Here is a 16,254-nt window from a genome sequence, read left to right on the forward strand (position 1 = left end):
ATTGTGTAGTTATATTATTATGGGATTTATTGTTTTTGTTTATGTTGTGTTACAAATGACATTTATTTTTATTAAGAAATCTGGTCAAAGCAAGCAAAAATTCAAGTTTAGTGATTTAGCCAACAGACCGTAGCCAAGGAAAGTTTCATTAGCCGCATAAAAACAAACACAATCGCACATATACACACAATGAAACTATACAGAGGCAATAAAAACACCAGGCAAGATTCCAATGAATTGTCATATTTAAAGACTAGATTGACAGCTTTCATTACAAATCAATAAAAGCCGTAACTACACATGTACCTACATGTTTATTACATTCCCTACCTCCCTCTATTGAGGGCGCTCGAGCAGCAAATTTAGTTCCAAAACATAAAAAGTGCCCCTTTTGAACTTTTAGACTTTGCTAATTATGATGTTTGTGGGCTCAATTATGGCCACCATTAAAAGAAATGATTTGTTGTTAGAAACGAAAATTTTCATTCTTTTCAATTATTGAAAAAAATAATAATAATAAAGAAAAGAAGCGAATAGATCGGAAATGTCTTCTAATTCATGTAGGAATAGAAAGTTTTTAGAGTTTTTGTAATTTCTTTCTTTTCGATTGTTGTTGTAATCAAAGTTGCATTGGACAGTGACCATGCTATTGATAGGTTTTTGCCGCCACCACCACCAACCGCACTGCCATAGGCGACCGTTATGTGGCATTGCATTACGTTGCGCCTATGTTTAGCTATGCGTAGCATTGTGACCATCATTATGCGTTTGTGGTAATATTTACGGGTATTGGACGTTGTTTGTTATTGGTCTTTTTTTTTTTTGAGACCATAACTGCTGCTGTGACTGCGACGGCTATTACCAATCCAGCTAATTTTGTTGCATTTGTATTTAGTGAGGTTGTTGTTGGTTTTTTGATTTTTTTGAGAAAGTGTTTAGGTGAAATTCTTTAACTAATCGTTGTAGACATATTTATTGGACAAGCAAAACAAATAAATATATTTATGTTGTATATATGTTTGTTTGTTTGTCGGTTGATTGGTATTAGTGGTGTTGTGATGGCCATATAAACATTGTGTGACTTTTTTTGTATTTCTTTCTGTCTGTCCATCTTTCCGAATGAGTATTTTCGGTTTCATTTTCTTTTCATTGAAAACTGGTAAATGAAAGTCCCCGCCATAAATGTAATCCATAGTCAATCAATAATTACATACAAAAATATATTTTTGTTGTAATACAAAACAAGTTGAAACGACATTGAATTCAGCACACTTTTTAGGCTACAAAATCGGCTTGAAAATATGTAATAAAATCCTTGAGAATTTTTTAAATTATGTGAGAGAATTTTAAGATGATGTTTTGGAAATTGTTTCGTACTTGGAAGGTACCCTGGTTTTAAAAAAGATCATAGATCTAATTATAGAAGATCGTGGAACTTTTCACGGTAGTTCACAGATCTTCAGTGTTCTTCTTTTAGAAGATTACAGATTACGAAGGTCTTATAGAAAATCGCATATCTTCTCATGTAAACTGATAGTTTTCCTATAAAAAGAGCATTGATTTAAAAAAATGTCGTATCTTCTTAAAAAGATCGCATGCCCTGTTTTAATATCACAAATCTTTTGAGGGAATATCAACGATCTTGTAAAAGGTCACTGATCTTTTTTATAGAGGATCACTGATCTTTTTATAGAAGATCACTGATCTATTCATGGAAGATCACCCTTATAGAAGATCAAAGAACTTCTCTTGTCAAACAGTATCAAAAATCTTCTCTCCTTATTGAAGATCACAGATCTTTTCACAAACGACTTCATGTCGTTTGGATGACTACTGAAAAAAACTAAGGAACTTCTCATAGAACATCACATATCTTTTCATAAAAGTGACATGTTTTAACTCTAGCTTTATTTGATTCAAAATACAAATTGCCTTTCTTTCTAAACTGTTTCCTACTAATTTTTTATTCCATTTTTATTCCAGGTTGGGAATTACGTGGCCTTTATTGTTACAAATATTTCAATATCAAACATTCATGGGAGAAAAGTGCCGAACTCTGCAGAAGGTAAGTTAAAGATGAAATTGATTACAATTGCAAATCAAATAGCTGAAACGAGTCTTTAAGGAAAAACTAAAGTTAGACTTATTGAAGAGCTGAATGGATTATTTAAAGATGATAATCTGAACAATTATTTTTAACAAAAAGTTGAGCATAGAGTCTTCTTGCATGAGCTTAAGTCGGGTATCTTTAGGAGAACTACACAGAATATTTACAGACGATTTTTAGCAAGGAATCTTTACTGGTTAACTTTTAGAATATTTATATTGGAACTAAAAAGAGACTTTATAGACTTTCTGCTGGTTTCGATCGATAGGTGATATTCTAAAGAGTTCTCTACATAAAACCTCCTAAAAGCCTTCTAAAGATTGATGATCTTCTATGAATATTCTATAAATAGAGGAATTCTAAAAGTTCTGCATTTAGTAGACCTTATAAAATTATTTTACGACCTCTCAAATACATATATTTTATAGATAGAAGACTTCTACTGTATGCGCAAAACCATTTATTTCACTTTTACGGCCTCTTTAATATCCACTTGAAAGTCATCTATAGATAAAAGACCTACCAAATGTCTCCTGTAAATAGAAGACTTCCTAAAGTTCTTCGGTAGATAGAATACATTCTTCTATAAAGAGCCAACAGAAAATCTTTCTTCTTTTAGATAATAGGTCGTCTTTGGTCCTAAAAGTGTTCATAAAATATAAGACCTCATAAGCTGAAAGACCTCCTAACGGGTTTCTATCGTGAGAGGACTTTCTTAATGTCTTTTTGGGATACAAGTCTTCTTAACGTCTCTGTAGATAGAAGAGGTCTTAGAAGTCGGTTATAGATAGCACACATTCTAAATGCGTTCTTTCAAAAATCCTACTCCAAAGTTATTCTTAACATATAACGAATAACGCTTAAGGTTTGTAGTCATAGCAGAACTTCTAAAGGAAATCTTTAATTATTGTCATTGGATAGTATACACCCTAAATATATTCTGAAATTCCTCCTTATATAGAAGACCTTTATAAAATCTTCTTTATGCGGAAAAAAACCTAAAGGTCTTCTTTATAAAGGAAACGACCTAAAGGTCGTCTATAGTATTGATACCTTCCCTAGATATTCTTTCGAAAGAAGAGAAGGTCCAAAGGTCTTCTTATGGTATGTACACTTTGACCTAAAATGATCTAAAATGCGCCTCAGTCTTCAGATCACAAATATGTTTGGACGAAGTCCGTTTCAGATACTTTGTGATATACTGTCTGTCCGTCCGGAGCACTCGATAATTCTCGAACAGATCAATACCTTTGACGCAAACTCTAGCCCTCGTAATATTTTGTTTTAACTTAGGACAAGTTCCCGTAGATGATCACCGATTTTATTATAGGAGATCACAGATCTTCCAATAAAAGATCACAGGTCTTCATTTTGAAAATTTCTTCTTACTGAAGATGACTGACCTCATTATTGAAGATCACACATCCTCTTATATAGGTTCAAGAATCTTCTTATATATTCCAGTAGAATGGGACAGATAATCTTTACAAAGATGACAAATCTTTTTACAGAAGGTCACAGCCATTCTTAGAGAAGATTATAGATCATATAATAGGTTGTAGATCTTCTTATAGACGATCATAGATCTTCTTATAGACGATCATAGATCTCCTTATAGAAGATCATAGATCTTCTTATAGAAAATCATGGATCTTCTTATAGAAGTTCACGGATCACTTATGGAAGATCACGGATCTACTTATAGAAGATCTATGATCTTATAGAAGATCATTGATCTTCTTATAGAAGATCATAGATCTTCTTATAGAAGATCATAGATCTTCTTATAGAAGATCATAGATCTTCTTATAGAAGATCGTAGATCTTGTTATAGAATATGACGGATGTTTTTATAGAAGATCACGGATTTTCTTATAGAAGATCACGGATTTTCTTATAGAAGATCACGGATTTTCTTATAGAAGATCACGGATCTTCTTATAAAAGATCACGGATCTACTTATAGAAGATCACGGACCTTGTAGATGATCATTCAGACATTATTAGAGAAGATTATAGATCTTCCTCTAGAAGATCATAGATCTTCATATCGTCACCTGAAATGCCCAAAGACGTAACCCTCAATTAACCCTACGAGGGTTACGTCTTTGGCCATTTCAGGTGACGATATAGAAGATCTTAGAACTTCCTATAGAAGATTATAGGTCTCTATATGGAAGATCATAGATCTTTTTTTTATAGAAGATCACTGATCTTCTTATAGAAGATCACGGATCTACTTATGGAAGATCACAGATCTACTAATGGCAGATCACGGATCTACTTATAGAAGATCACGGATCTTCTTATAGAAGATTACGGGTCTTCTTATAGATAGCAGATCGCAGATCTTTGCATATATTATCAGAAATCTATAGAAGACCACAGATCTTCTTAAAAACAAAATATCGAATTTTCTTATCGAAAATCATCTATTATGGAAGATCACGGATTTCTATTAGAAAATAACGTTTCTTCTTGTTAAGGATCACAGATCTTCTTATTGAAGATCACAAATCTTCTTATAGGTGAACATATAACTTCTTATAGAAGATCATAGAATTTCTGAAATTCTGATGATCACACATATTACTGTAGATTATGAAAAATTGCATTTTTAAAAAGGTGACAAATCTTCCTACAGAATATCATTATTATAGAAGATCAGTGCTCGTCTTATAGAAGAATATAGATCTTCTTATAGAAGATCATAAATTTCTTAGATTTTTTTATAATATCACAAAACTTCATAGATCTTCTCATATATTCTGATAGAAGATCACAGATTTTTTTGAATAGATTATCACAGTTCTCCTTACAAAAGATTGTTAATCTAACCCTCTTAGAAATATGTACCAAAGGTACTCCTTGTGGTCCTCCTTTCGTGGGCAAGTCCACGTTTCTACACATAATGGCCCTAAAGCTTTAGAAAATTCTACGGTGACGAATATAAATGGCTGGTGGTCACGGCAATCGAGAGGAGGGTCTGACATTGGTCTAAAGTTTGCGCATCATTAAATTTCCTTCAAACGGACCCTATTTTCCAATAAGGTTTATATCGGATAATGCCTTTGCCTGCTTCACCTAAAAAAGATCAAAATGTTGTTAAGTGCAGTTAAAGGGATGTGCGAGGATTGTTTTGAAATTTCCATCAAAGGTAGTAGTTAGACCCACAGTTTATGATACCTATCCCACAAAGGCCTATACATTTAAGCTGAACAATTGCAAAACTTCTTTTGTCGCATAAAAATCAGAACTTCTTCCCAATAAGACGGAGTGGAGTGATTTTATTCAAAAGCTCTTTTAAGTTATTCAACGTTTAACGTTTTATAATAACGCAAAATCGATGGTAAAGATCCCTGGTTTCCCTGGTTAATCGAAAACTTTGCAGCAAGAGCCTCTGATCAACTTTTAAGGGTATTCAATCTAATACATGATGAGATACTACAAAACTAAATTTTCCCCAGAGAAGCATTTATTCCCTTAAAACATCTCAAATTGTCGCTAATTGAGAAGGATTAAAATCATGATAATTTTATAACATTTTTGTTTTTAACAAATTAGTCTCGTGCGTTTTGCATAAATTGTTGGGTACAATGAACTTAAACGTACCGAAAGAAAGAAACGTGTATGGTTGTGTGCGGCGGCTTGGTTTTTTGGTAAACATGGCTTGGCTGCAACTGCATGCTAATGAGATGTGTGTGTACTCACGCACTTACTAACGTTTAAGCTTCTTTCTTTATGCTTTCGATGTCTGTTTGTTGCTGCTTTCAATTTGTTGTTATTTTAAAGAAAGTTGCTTCGTTTGTTTTTTGGAATTTTTCAATTTTTTTTTGGTGGCTTTTAAGCTGCTGCTGTAATGTTTACACAATTGTTAAGTTTGTCATGTGTTAATGTGATAAATAGCTGTCAATGTCTGGGGGACAGTTTTGTAACAAGTATGTATGTTTGTATGTATGTAAGAGTTTTAAAGATACATTTGAAAAATCATAATCTAATACAAAATTCATAATCTAATACAAGATACATAATTTAATACAGAATTTTTAATCTAATGCAACACATCATTCAAGACCTTGTTTCTCAATGTTGTCAATCAATTGTTTTTTTAGTGATTTTTTGGTTAATATCTAACCTTGCATTTTAATATTTAACGATTTGGTTTGGTTTAGACCAATAATGTGTTTTGTTTCAAAACTGGTTTACATTTTAAAATTGCAAATTTCAGTTATTTTGTGACACTTTGCCATGAGTCATATACAAACAACTAAATGTTAATGAATTTACTGTTAAGTCAGATATTCCCAAATTAAACCAATTCTGTTTCCAAACCATGAATCATTTCGCAGAGAAAGCAGGTACTGCTTTGATATTTGGCAGTACAACCTAATTTCTAAGAAAAGTTTGACCACTTAGGGTGCAAGGAATTGATAAAAGAATTGAATAATAAATAAATAAATAAATAAATAAATAAATAAATAAATAAATAAATAAATAAATAAATAAATAAATAAATAAATAAATAAATAAATAAATAAATAAATAAATAAATAAATAAATAAATAAATAAATAAATAAATAAATTAAATTAAATTAAATTAAATTAAATTAAATAAAATAAAATAAAATAAAATAAAATAAAATAAAATAAAATAAAATAAAATAAAATAAAATAAAATAAAATAAAATAAAATAAAATAAAATAAAATAAAATAAAATAAAATAAAATAAAATAAAATAAAATAAAATAAAATAAAATAAAATAAAATAAAATAAAATAAAATAAAATAAATTAAAATAAAATAAAATAAAATAAAATAAAATTAAATAAAATAAAATAAAATAAAATAAAATAAAATAAAATAAAATAAAATAAAATAAAATAAAATAAAATAAAATAAAATAAAATAAAATAAAATAAAATAAAATAAAATAAAATAAAATAAAATAAAATAAAATAAAATAAAATAAAATAAAATAAAATAAAATAAAATAAAATAAAATAAAATAAAATAAAATAAAATAAAATAAAATAAAATAAAATAAAATAAAATAAAATAAAATAAAATAAAATAAAATAAAATAAAATAAAATAAAATAAAATAAAATAAAATAAAATAAAATAAAATAAAATAAAATAAAATAAAATAAAATAAAATAAAATAAAATAAAATAAAATAAAATAAAATAAAATAAAATAAAATAAAATAAAATAAAATAAAATAAAATAAAATAAAATAAAATAAAATAAAATAAAATAAAATGAAATAAAATAAAATAAAATAAAATAATATAAATAAACAAAAAATGCCTCATTGCTCTCCATAATTCTTAATGGAAAATTTTAAATAGAAGAATTTTTTTCTATCAACAAAATGAAAAATTCCTTTCTATTAACAAAACTCCCTCATGGTGCTCTTGAACCAACTTTAAATGGAAGGTGCTTACACCTGCGAAGTTTTTGCTGATTTTGAAACTACAATGTTCATAGATGAAAAAAGTAAAAAAAAAAAAACAAAAACAAAAATCGCAGCGCTTTTTAAGAGTAAATCTTATAACTGTGAACATTTTCTACAAGATTGGCTTTCGTAATTTTTTTCCTAGGTAGTAACATTTTTGAGATATATTAATTTAAGTTAGGAAATTGCAATCATAAAATTTTTTTATAAGGAGTAGATAAAGTCAGTGTGTTGTCCCAATTTGAACTTCTGTATCTCGAAAATGGTAAAACCTACGAAAATATAGTAAAGGTCAATGTTGTAGTGAATTTTCACTGCTAAAACATTTTCTTTGGTCTATTTTGATAGGGCTTGCGGTTTCCCAGCAAAACCGTAAAGCCCCTAAAAAATACAAACCGCGATTTATTTATAAAGCGCTCCGGCTTTTTTTTTTGATTTTTTTTATTTTTCTTATCTATGAACATTGCTGTTTCAGAATCCGCGAAAACTTCCCAGGTGTAAGCACCTTCCATTTAAGGTTGATTCAAGAACACCGTGCCCATAGAAGTTTGCATACAATTCATTCTCCCTCCCTCATTCAAAAGATCGAATTTTATATAATTATGTAAATTTTGAAATTTGTTACCAGAATTTTTAATTTTTTATTGAATTTAATAAACCGCTCGCACTGGATTACATTGATTTTTCCTCATAAAAAATATTCAATAACATCTAATATTATCTCTCTATTTCCATACGATTTCACTTTTTTCTAATTAATGACCCAAGAAAAGATAGTTTTCAAAAGAATTTTTCCAATAACTTTCACCAGCTCAACAATAGCTAAGACCTCTCATGCTAACCAAACTAAAATACCAACAACTAAACATTCTCCCGAAAAAAATATTCTCAGCATGTTTTATAATTTAAATTAAGCATAACAAATAAAACCAAGAAGAATGCAATAAAAAACTCTGAATAGCTAATAAAAATATTAATCACCTTGTGATAATAAAATAACAGCCAAGCGATAGATACCATTATTTAACCCATTTACATTTTTTCCATTAACATTTTAAATTTATTTCAAAAATTCTTCAAGCTACGAGAACCCTCCACCAGCCATCCGATTGAAAGGTATTCGACTCATCATCACATGTGGTTTAACATATCATCACATTTTTTGGGCTGGGGTATTGTTTAAGTTAAAATTTAACACGCCGAAGAATGCCACAAAGAGAAAAAACACAACTTTCTGCTTAGCTTCTTGTTGTTGCTCTTTTTCCTTCCTTAACAATTCTACAATAAAAGAAAGTGTTTTGATTTTTGGTCAACCAAACAACCAGCCAGGCAACCAAAAGCTTAACAAGCAAAAAAAAAAATTGAAAGAAAGAAGACGAAAAAATGAATTAACAAAAAATGTTTTTCAACCTGTTGTTAACCTAAATAACACGAAAATACAAGAGATTCTAACCGCACAATGACTAACCAATGTTAATTTTTGTGTTGAGCCTCTTACAAAGGCCCCCAACATACATTCACACAATCTCAAAAAGAGAGAGAGTGAGAGTATTTACCAGAAAAAAATTAAGTCAATGAAAGAAAAAAAAAACACAAAAGAGCCATTTAAATTACAAAGAGCAATTTGGTTAATACCAGAGCGAGAGTGAGAGTATTTCTGGTAAAGGTCATGAGGATGCTGATTATGACGTTTTTTTTTTTCTTCTACTACTTGATGTTGATTATAAATAAAAAAAACTGGCAAACAATTCAACAATCGCCATCATCATCATGACATACATATTAACATTCATCCATTGAATACTTGTCGAGAGACGGACGACAGTCGGCAGTCAGATAACTATGCGAAAGAGGAAATAAGCTGAATAAAGTTGAAGATTCATGAAAAAAAACACAAATCTGCCACTTGATTACTCACAATAGCCAGCCAATGTCAGTACAATCATATTTTTATATACAACATACGCTCACAGATAATCGCACATACATAAAGTTATGAATTTATATTTTATATATCTATGTATGTGTGTGTGTTCGTTATATAGATTATTGATATTGTATTCGATTACAAATGTTTCATTAATAATTTTTGATGAAGATGATTTTTGCTATTGTTGTGCATGGTACACTCCCCTGCATTTACATAAGGGTATTAACTTTAATACAATATGAATGTGAATTGATTATATAATTGATTAGGGCCTGGGAAATAGTATATGAATTTGAAATAATTTTATTCATTGAAATTCAATCTCCAGAATGAGCAATAAAATCAATTGACATGACTTGCATTTGTCAATTCCATTCTTGTGGGCGAAAATGAAGTAAAGATGAAAGTTTTGGACTCTTATTGCAAAAAGAGCAAAATAAACAAAGAATTGGCCATTCGCCTATTAGTCTTAAAAGTGAAACTATTTAAGGATGCTGAAGGATTAGATGGCAAGAAGGACTCACAAGCATTTTGCGCGAGTTTCTGTGAGATACACCCAGAGAAAATGTCATCATCCGTATTCAAACTGACCACATCCGTTGTCGATAGTGTATCAAAACCGTTTGTGGTCGAAATAAGCACGCCGTTGTCAATTTGACAACGAGATGGTGTCAACGGTTTCGAGAATTGACAATGTACCGTGGTCAAAGTGAGCACAATTGTGGTCGATATATTAAAAGTTGACCACGCATGTGCTCATATTGACATAACTCGAAAAATGAGTTACAGAATTCCACTACTTACTAACTTAGCTGGCCCATTACAGAACATTTGTTCCATAGACCGAATTAAGAAAAGATCTCCAATTCTCTCTGTTGTATGCTTCGCTTTTTGGAATACCGCGCCTTGTCATCTCTTTATCCACTTGTTTGCGCCATCTATTCAATGGCCTGCCAATTCTGCGTGCACCGCCATGTGGCTCGAATTTATACGCCTTTTTAGCGGGTTCATCATCGCTCATTCTTATTATATGGCCTTGCCAACGCAATCGCTGCATCTCGATACGTTTAACTATATTGATGTCGTTGTATAGCAGATACTGCTCGTGGTTCATACGACGTCGATATTCACCGTCAACGCAAATCAGCCCATAGATCTTTCGAAGAATTTTTCTCTCAAACACGCCAAGCAATGCCTTATCTGCTTGCGCAAGTACCCAGGCTTCGGAACCATACATCAGCACGGGTAGTATCAGTGTTTTGTAAAGCGTTATTTTTGTTTGACGAGTTGTGGCTTTGTTTTTTAAAGTGTTTACTTAAGCCAAAGTAGTATCTGTTGGCCAATACAATTCTTCTTTTTATTTCACAACTGATGTCGTTTGTTGTGTTTACGGTGGTGCCGAGGTATACGAAGTCTTTTAGTACCTCAAAGTTATAGGAACCAACTTCAACATTTGGTCCGATCTCAATGGACGCATTGCGCGTCGACACCATCAACTTGGTCTTCTCGTCGTTTACCGCCAGACCCACTTTTGCAGATTCTCCTTCGACCTTCATAAAGGTATCGGTTACTTCTTTTACTGATCGTCCCATGATGTCTATATCATCAGCATAAGCAAGTAACATGTGGCTATTGGTGTAGATTGTGCCACTTCTTTTGACGTTTGCCTCTCGTATAACCTTTTCTAGCAGGATGTTGAAAAGGTCACATGAAAGGCTGTCTCCTTGCCTGAAACCTCTTTTGGTACAAAACTCTTCGGAGAGATTCGTTCCTATTTGAACTGAAGATCTTGTGTCAGGTAAAGTCATTTTACAAAGCCGAATGAGCTTTGCGGGGATACCAAATTCAGACATTGCTTGGAATACCTTTGAACGTAGCGGGCTGTCGAAGGCTGCTTTATAATCGACAAAAAAGTGGTAGGTGTCGATCTACATCTCTTGTGTCTTCTCCAGGATTTGCCGCAGGGTAAATACCTGGTCAAAGATGGTCTTGCCAGGTCTAAAGCCGCATTGGTATGGTCCAATTATTTCGTTGACCATGGGCTTTAGTCGTTCGCACAATGTCCCTGACACTATCTTGTTTATATCTTGTCTATAGTTTGAGCATAAAGTCTTATCTCCTTTCTTATGGACGGGACACAGGATGCTCAGGTTCCAATCGTCGGGTACGCGTTCTTCCTGCCAGATGGAGCGAACTAGCTGATGCATACACCTTATCAGCGTGTCGCCTCCGGTTTTAAACAGCTCGGCTGGTAGGCCATCAGCTCCTGCTGCCTTATTATTCTTCAGTCGGTTTATTGCTGTATTTACCTCTTGGCCTTGGCCGGGTGGTATGCATTCAATACCATCTTCTTGGATTGGATCTGTGGTATCTTCGTCGACTTCGCTACTATTGGATACCAACAGTTTGGAAAAATGCTCTTTCCATATCCTTAGCACACTATCTGTATCAGTTACCAGATTACTTTGCTGGTCTCTACAGGTGGATGTGCCAGTTTCAAAGCCATCAGTTTGATGTTTCACTCTTTGGTAGAATTTTCGGACTTCATTCTGTCTCCTGTACATCTCGATTTGTTCACACTCCCGCTTTTCCATATCACTCTTTTTCCTGCGGAATAGACGTTTCTCCTCTCCTTTTCTCCCGATACCTCTCTCGTGCGCTAAGCGTTGCTACTGATTGTAAAGTAGCCCTATATGCCGTATTTTTCTCTTCGGTAGCAGCACGACACTCCTGGTCATACCATGAATTCCTTGGTGGAGAATTCCACTATAGGGGCTCAATTCTTGTTCTATGAAAATGTGAAATGAACTTTATAAAGGGAAAAACTGTCAAATGAAAAATACTTGGCATGTTCCAGTAGTGGGATTCTCTAAAGCACTTTTTGGTTACCGACAAAAATCGGTAAAATTAAAATCCAAAATTATGAATGAAATGTGAAAATAAAAATTGGCAACACTGTTGCTATCGGTAGTACTTAGCGACAAATTTATTTTGGTTGCTAACTTACCGACTAATTTCGTTAATTAAAAAATGCGTTAGAGAAACCCACTGCAGAATTTCAAGAATCTACTAATTTTTAATTTTTTTCCCCTTATAAAATGTAAGTTATTTTGTGGGAAGTACCAAAAGAATTTGACCGATATGTCGATCTGTAGTGCTTGAATAAAAAATCGACTTCAAATTGTCAGAAGAGGAAAAAGAAGTTCCTCAAAAAGTCCTCTATAGTAATTTCATAAGGTATTCTATAGACAGAAATATTTCATAAGATGTTCTGTACACAGAATACACTTCAAAAGATATTCTATAGACAGACTAAGTTGACAAATAGATGTTTTAAAAGATGGATGTTAAAAAAATTTTGATTCAGTCTCATCCATCCAGTTAGCATGCCATTATAAGTTCACAAGTTCACTAATGTAAACCTACATTTTTGAGTAGTATAACATTTCTTCGAGTTTTATCGGCGATAAGAATCAAACTAAACACTTTGGTGGTTCCTGGTTCCTTCTGATATATTCGTGCCAAACAGGTTTAAATTTTTTCATCCTATACATTTTCAGAAACCTCTATCTACTGCAGTTTTAAAACTTTACATTACCGTACAAAAACCTCTTAATCCCCCATCATTTGTAAAACTTTACAACAGTGACGTTTTTTAAAGTTGTTCTTGACCTTAAACAACATTTAAAGTCATCACCCTTTTTTGTGTACGCGTTCAAGCTGTGCTAAAGTGCAAAAAACACGTTCTCTTTTGTGTATCACTTCCGTCTTTTCAATTCCTGCTAATTCCTGTTAGTGTAGATGTAATTTACAGTTGAATACGATAACAAAAAAAAACGTGTTTTTCCTTAGAATTATTACAACATAAAATGGAACAAAAAAGGAACACTAGTCTAGGTATATTAGGGTGGCATATACTCCAAAGATAATAAACAATTAAATAAACTTAAAAAAATATCTTTTCACATATATCCCAGAAAGGATAAAGCCAATTTTTATTTGATATGAATAACTACCACGATTAATAGAAGCTCAATGATATAGGAGTTACATTTTATTGGTAACAAAAATTAATAGAATAGAAATGTCGCCTGCATTGTGCTGAGCATTTTAATTTAAAAATAAAATCCATTAGGAATGAAATGGCAAAGATGGCAAATTGGACGCATTTTATAACTAGCGTAAATATGTATATGAGCGTATTAAATTTTTGTAAAAAAAATTTTAATAATTTTTTTTTTCATTTTTTTTTAAATTTTTTATTTTTATGGTATAATTATTGGTGTTTGTGTCTCGCAACACTTATACGTACCATGGGAACTACTAAGCAGATATTCCAATTTGGCGTTCATAAATAAAATAGCAGAGGAGGTTAAATAGGTGTATACCAAGACACAATTACCCAGGTAGTGGCATTTGAATATGTTATGTCAAAATTTTCTTTATGTTGTTGGGGAAATTACAACAAAAATAATCTAATATATAAAAGGCAATGTGTGTATGTTAGTATGTTTGTTTGTATGTTTGTATGTTCCGAATAGACTCAAAAACGGCTGAATAGATTTACTTGAAAATTTCAGATAATGTACTGGGAACACCGGTGGTGAAAATAGGCTATATATTTTTTTGAATGGTCGTCGCGGAAGTTAAATATCGCGGTCATCCCAAATTATTCAAAAATGTATTATTTCAGATAATATACCTAATTTTAGGAAGCGTGACTACAAAACCGCTAAAACACTGGCTTCAATATGTGGGATAACGCGGTCAACGCCATATTTTGGAATACAGTAAAATCCCGATGACTTGAGATGTCACTATATAGAAATTCCGAAAAATCGATTTGGAAATCTTATGAAATTTTGTATGTGGAGTTTTAAGGTCTGAGAATAGGTCGTAATCTATTTTTTTATCACGCTAAGTGTAGTGACCGGTGGTCCTCCCCACAATTTTTTTAAGAAAACCGCGAAATTCAAGATACCTTTTAATATATTGTTTACAAATTGTTTGCAATGCTATGGTAATTACAGTCTTGACCCTGAATGGTCGTCGCGGAAGTGAAAAACGCGGTCATCCCAAAATTTTCAAAAATGTATTATTTCAATTAATTAGAACTGTCATAAGCTGTTTTTATACGGCTAGGAGTAGTGACCGGTGGTCCTCTCCCACAATGTTTTTAAGAAAATCTGAAATCTTTGATATTTTTGAACGTATTGTTTACAGATTGTTTTTTCTGAATGGTCGCGGTCATCACAAAGTTTTCAAAAATGTATTATTTCAATTAATATACATAATTTTAGTAAGCGTGACACAAAAATGATATAAACACTAGCTTGAACAAGCGCGATAGCGCGGTCGTGAACTATTTTAATACAACTAAGTATAGTGACCGGAGGTTCTCCTCCAAATTTTTTTTTTTTTTTTTTAAATCTGAAGTCCATGATATTTTTGAACGTATTGTTTACAGAGTAATTACTACTGTAATTACTGTCTTGACCCTGAATGGTCTTCGCGGAAGTGAAATATCGCAGTCATCACAAAATTTGCAAACATTTATTATTTCAGATAATATACATAATTTTGTAAGCGTGCCTAACAAACGCTATAAACGCTGAACAGTAAACAATAAGTGGGACAGTGCGATCAGCTCCACATTTTGGAATACAGTAAGTCCCAATTTACATTAGGCGAGTTTACTTGCGGCAATTGTCAGTTTGATGGAGAGAGAGGTGAGGCATATGGTAACCCTTTGCCTCTCAGCCCCCTCTCTCACCTACAAACTGACAATTGCCGCAAGTAAACTCGCCTAATGTAAATTGGGACTAAAATCCGGATAACTTGAGATGTCACAAGATCGAAATTCCAGAAAGATCCATTGGAAATCAGACAAAGTTATTGATATACAATACAATATCATCATTGGAATCAGAATACCGCGATCGTGTTCGATTTTTGAAAATATTATAATTACGGATAAAATCTCAAAATGTGGGAAGTGAAACTTTATGAGCATTGATTTCAGTCCTTGGAATAGCTAGGTAAAGATACATTTTTTAAATACAGCAAAATCTCGATAATAACGACTACAATTTATAGAAGTAATTTTTTTATGAATTATATAAATGTTGCCATACATATCCCGAAGGAACATACATTTCGCTGAGGGGTATTTTACCACTATTGCATATAGAGCGCAAAGAAAAAAAGCGTTACGTTCGATCGGCCTAAATGAGGTTAAATCCACCAAAAATAGCGAAAATCAGGCGCCACCGTTCTATGGGAGCTATATCAAAACGAGGACGTATACTGAACAGTGGCTATATCTCTGAACTATCGAAAATCGGCAGGTACTGTTTAATGGGAGCTATATCAAAACGTGAACCTATAACTGTTACATACCGAGCGCAAATAAAAAGGCGTGTCTTTCGGTCGATACGAATATTTATGCTCTCCTCTTTAAAATATATTAAAACCAGATTTCAGCCATTTCGGTGTGATAATGATGTTAAATCCTCAAAAATAGCGAAAATCAGCTGGTACCGTTCTATGGGAGCTATATCAAAACGTGGACCTATACCAACAATTTTTTGCAGTAATAATTACGACCCCAACCGAGACCAACAATCCAATATATAGCAATGTTAATTGACGTGCACCGACCATTATATGTGGGTCACAAAGAGCTTTAAACTGTCGATTTATGGTGAAGGGTATAATAAAAGAGATTTTATATCTTAAATTTGGGGGATACCATTATA

General features: G+C 32.1%; 1 protein-coding gene across 6 annotated transcripts in view; it reads left to right on the top strand.

Moving 5' to 3' along the window:
- The window catches only part of uif (sushi, von Willebrand factor type A, EGF and pentraxin domain-containing protein uif), a 92,525-nt gene that overhangs the window by 54,423 nt on the left and 21,848 nt on the right, over positions 1–16,254 (top strand). For all 6 annotated transcript variants that reach the window (XM_073966802.1, XM_073966807.1, XM_073966801.1 and 3 more), the window contains exon 3: positions 1,984–2,065. In XM_073966802.1, the coding sequence (XP_073822903.1) occupies positions 1,984–2,065 (82 nt within the window). The remainder of the gene's footprint in view (positions 1–1,983; positions 2,066–16,254) is intronic.

Source organism: Musca autumnalis, unplaced genomic scaffold, assembly GCF_047663935.1.
Source record: "Musca autumnalis isolate F117 unplaced genomic scaffold, ASM4766393v1 scaffold_2, whole genome shotgun sequence".
Taxonomy (NCBI): Eukaryota; Metazoa; Arthropoda; class Insecta; order Diptera; family Muscidae; genus Musca; species Musca autumnalis.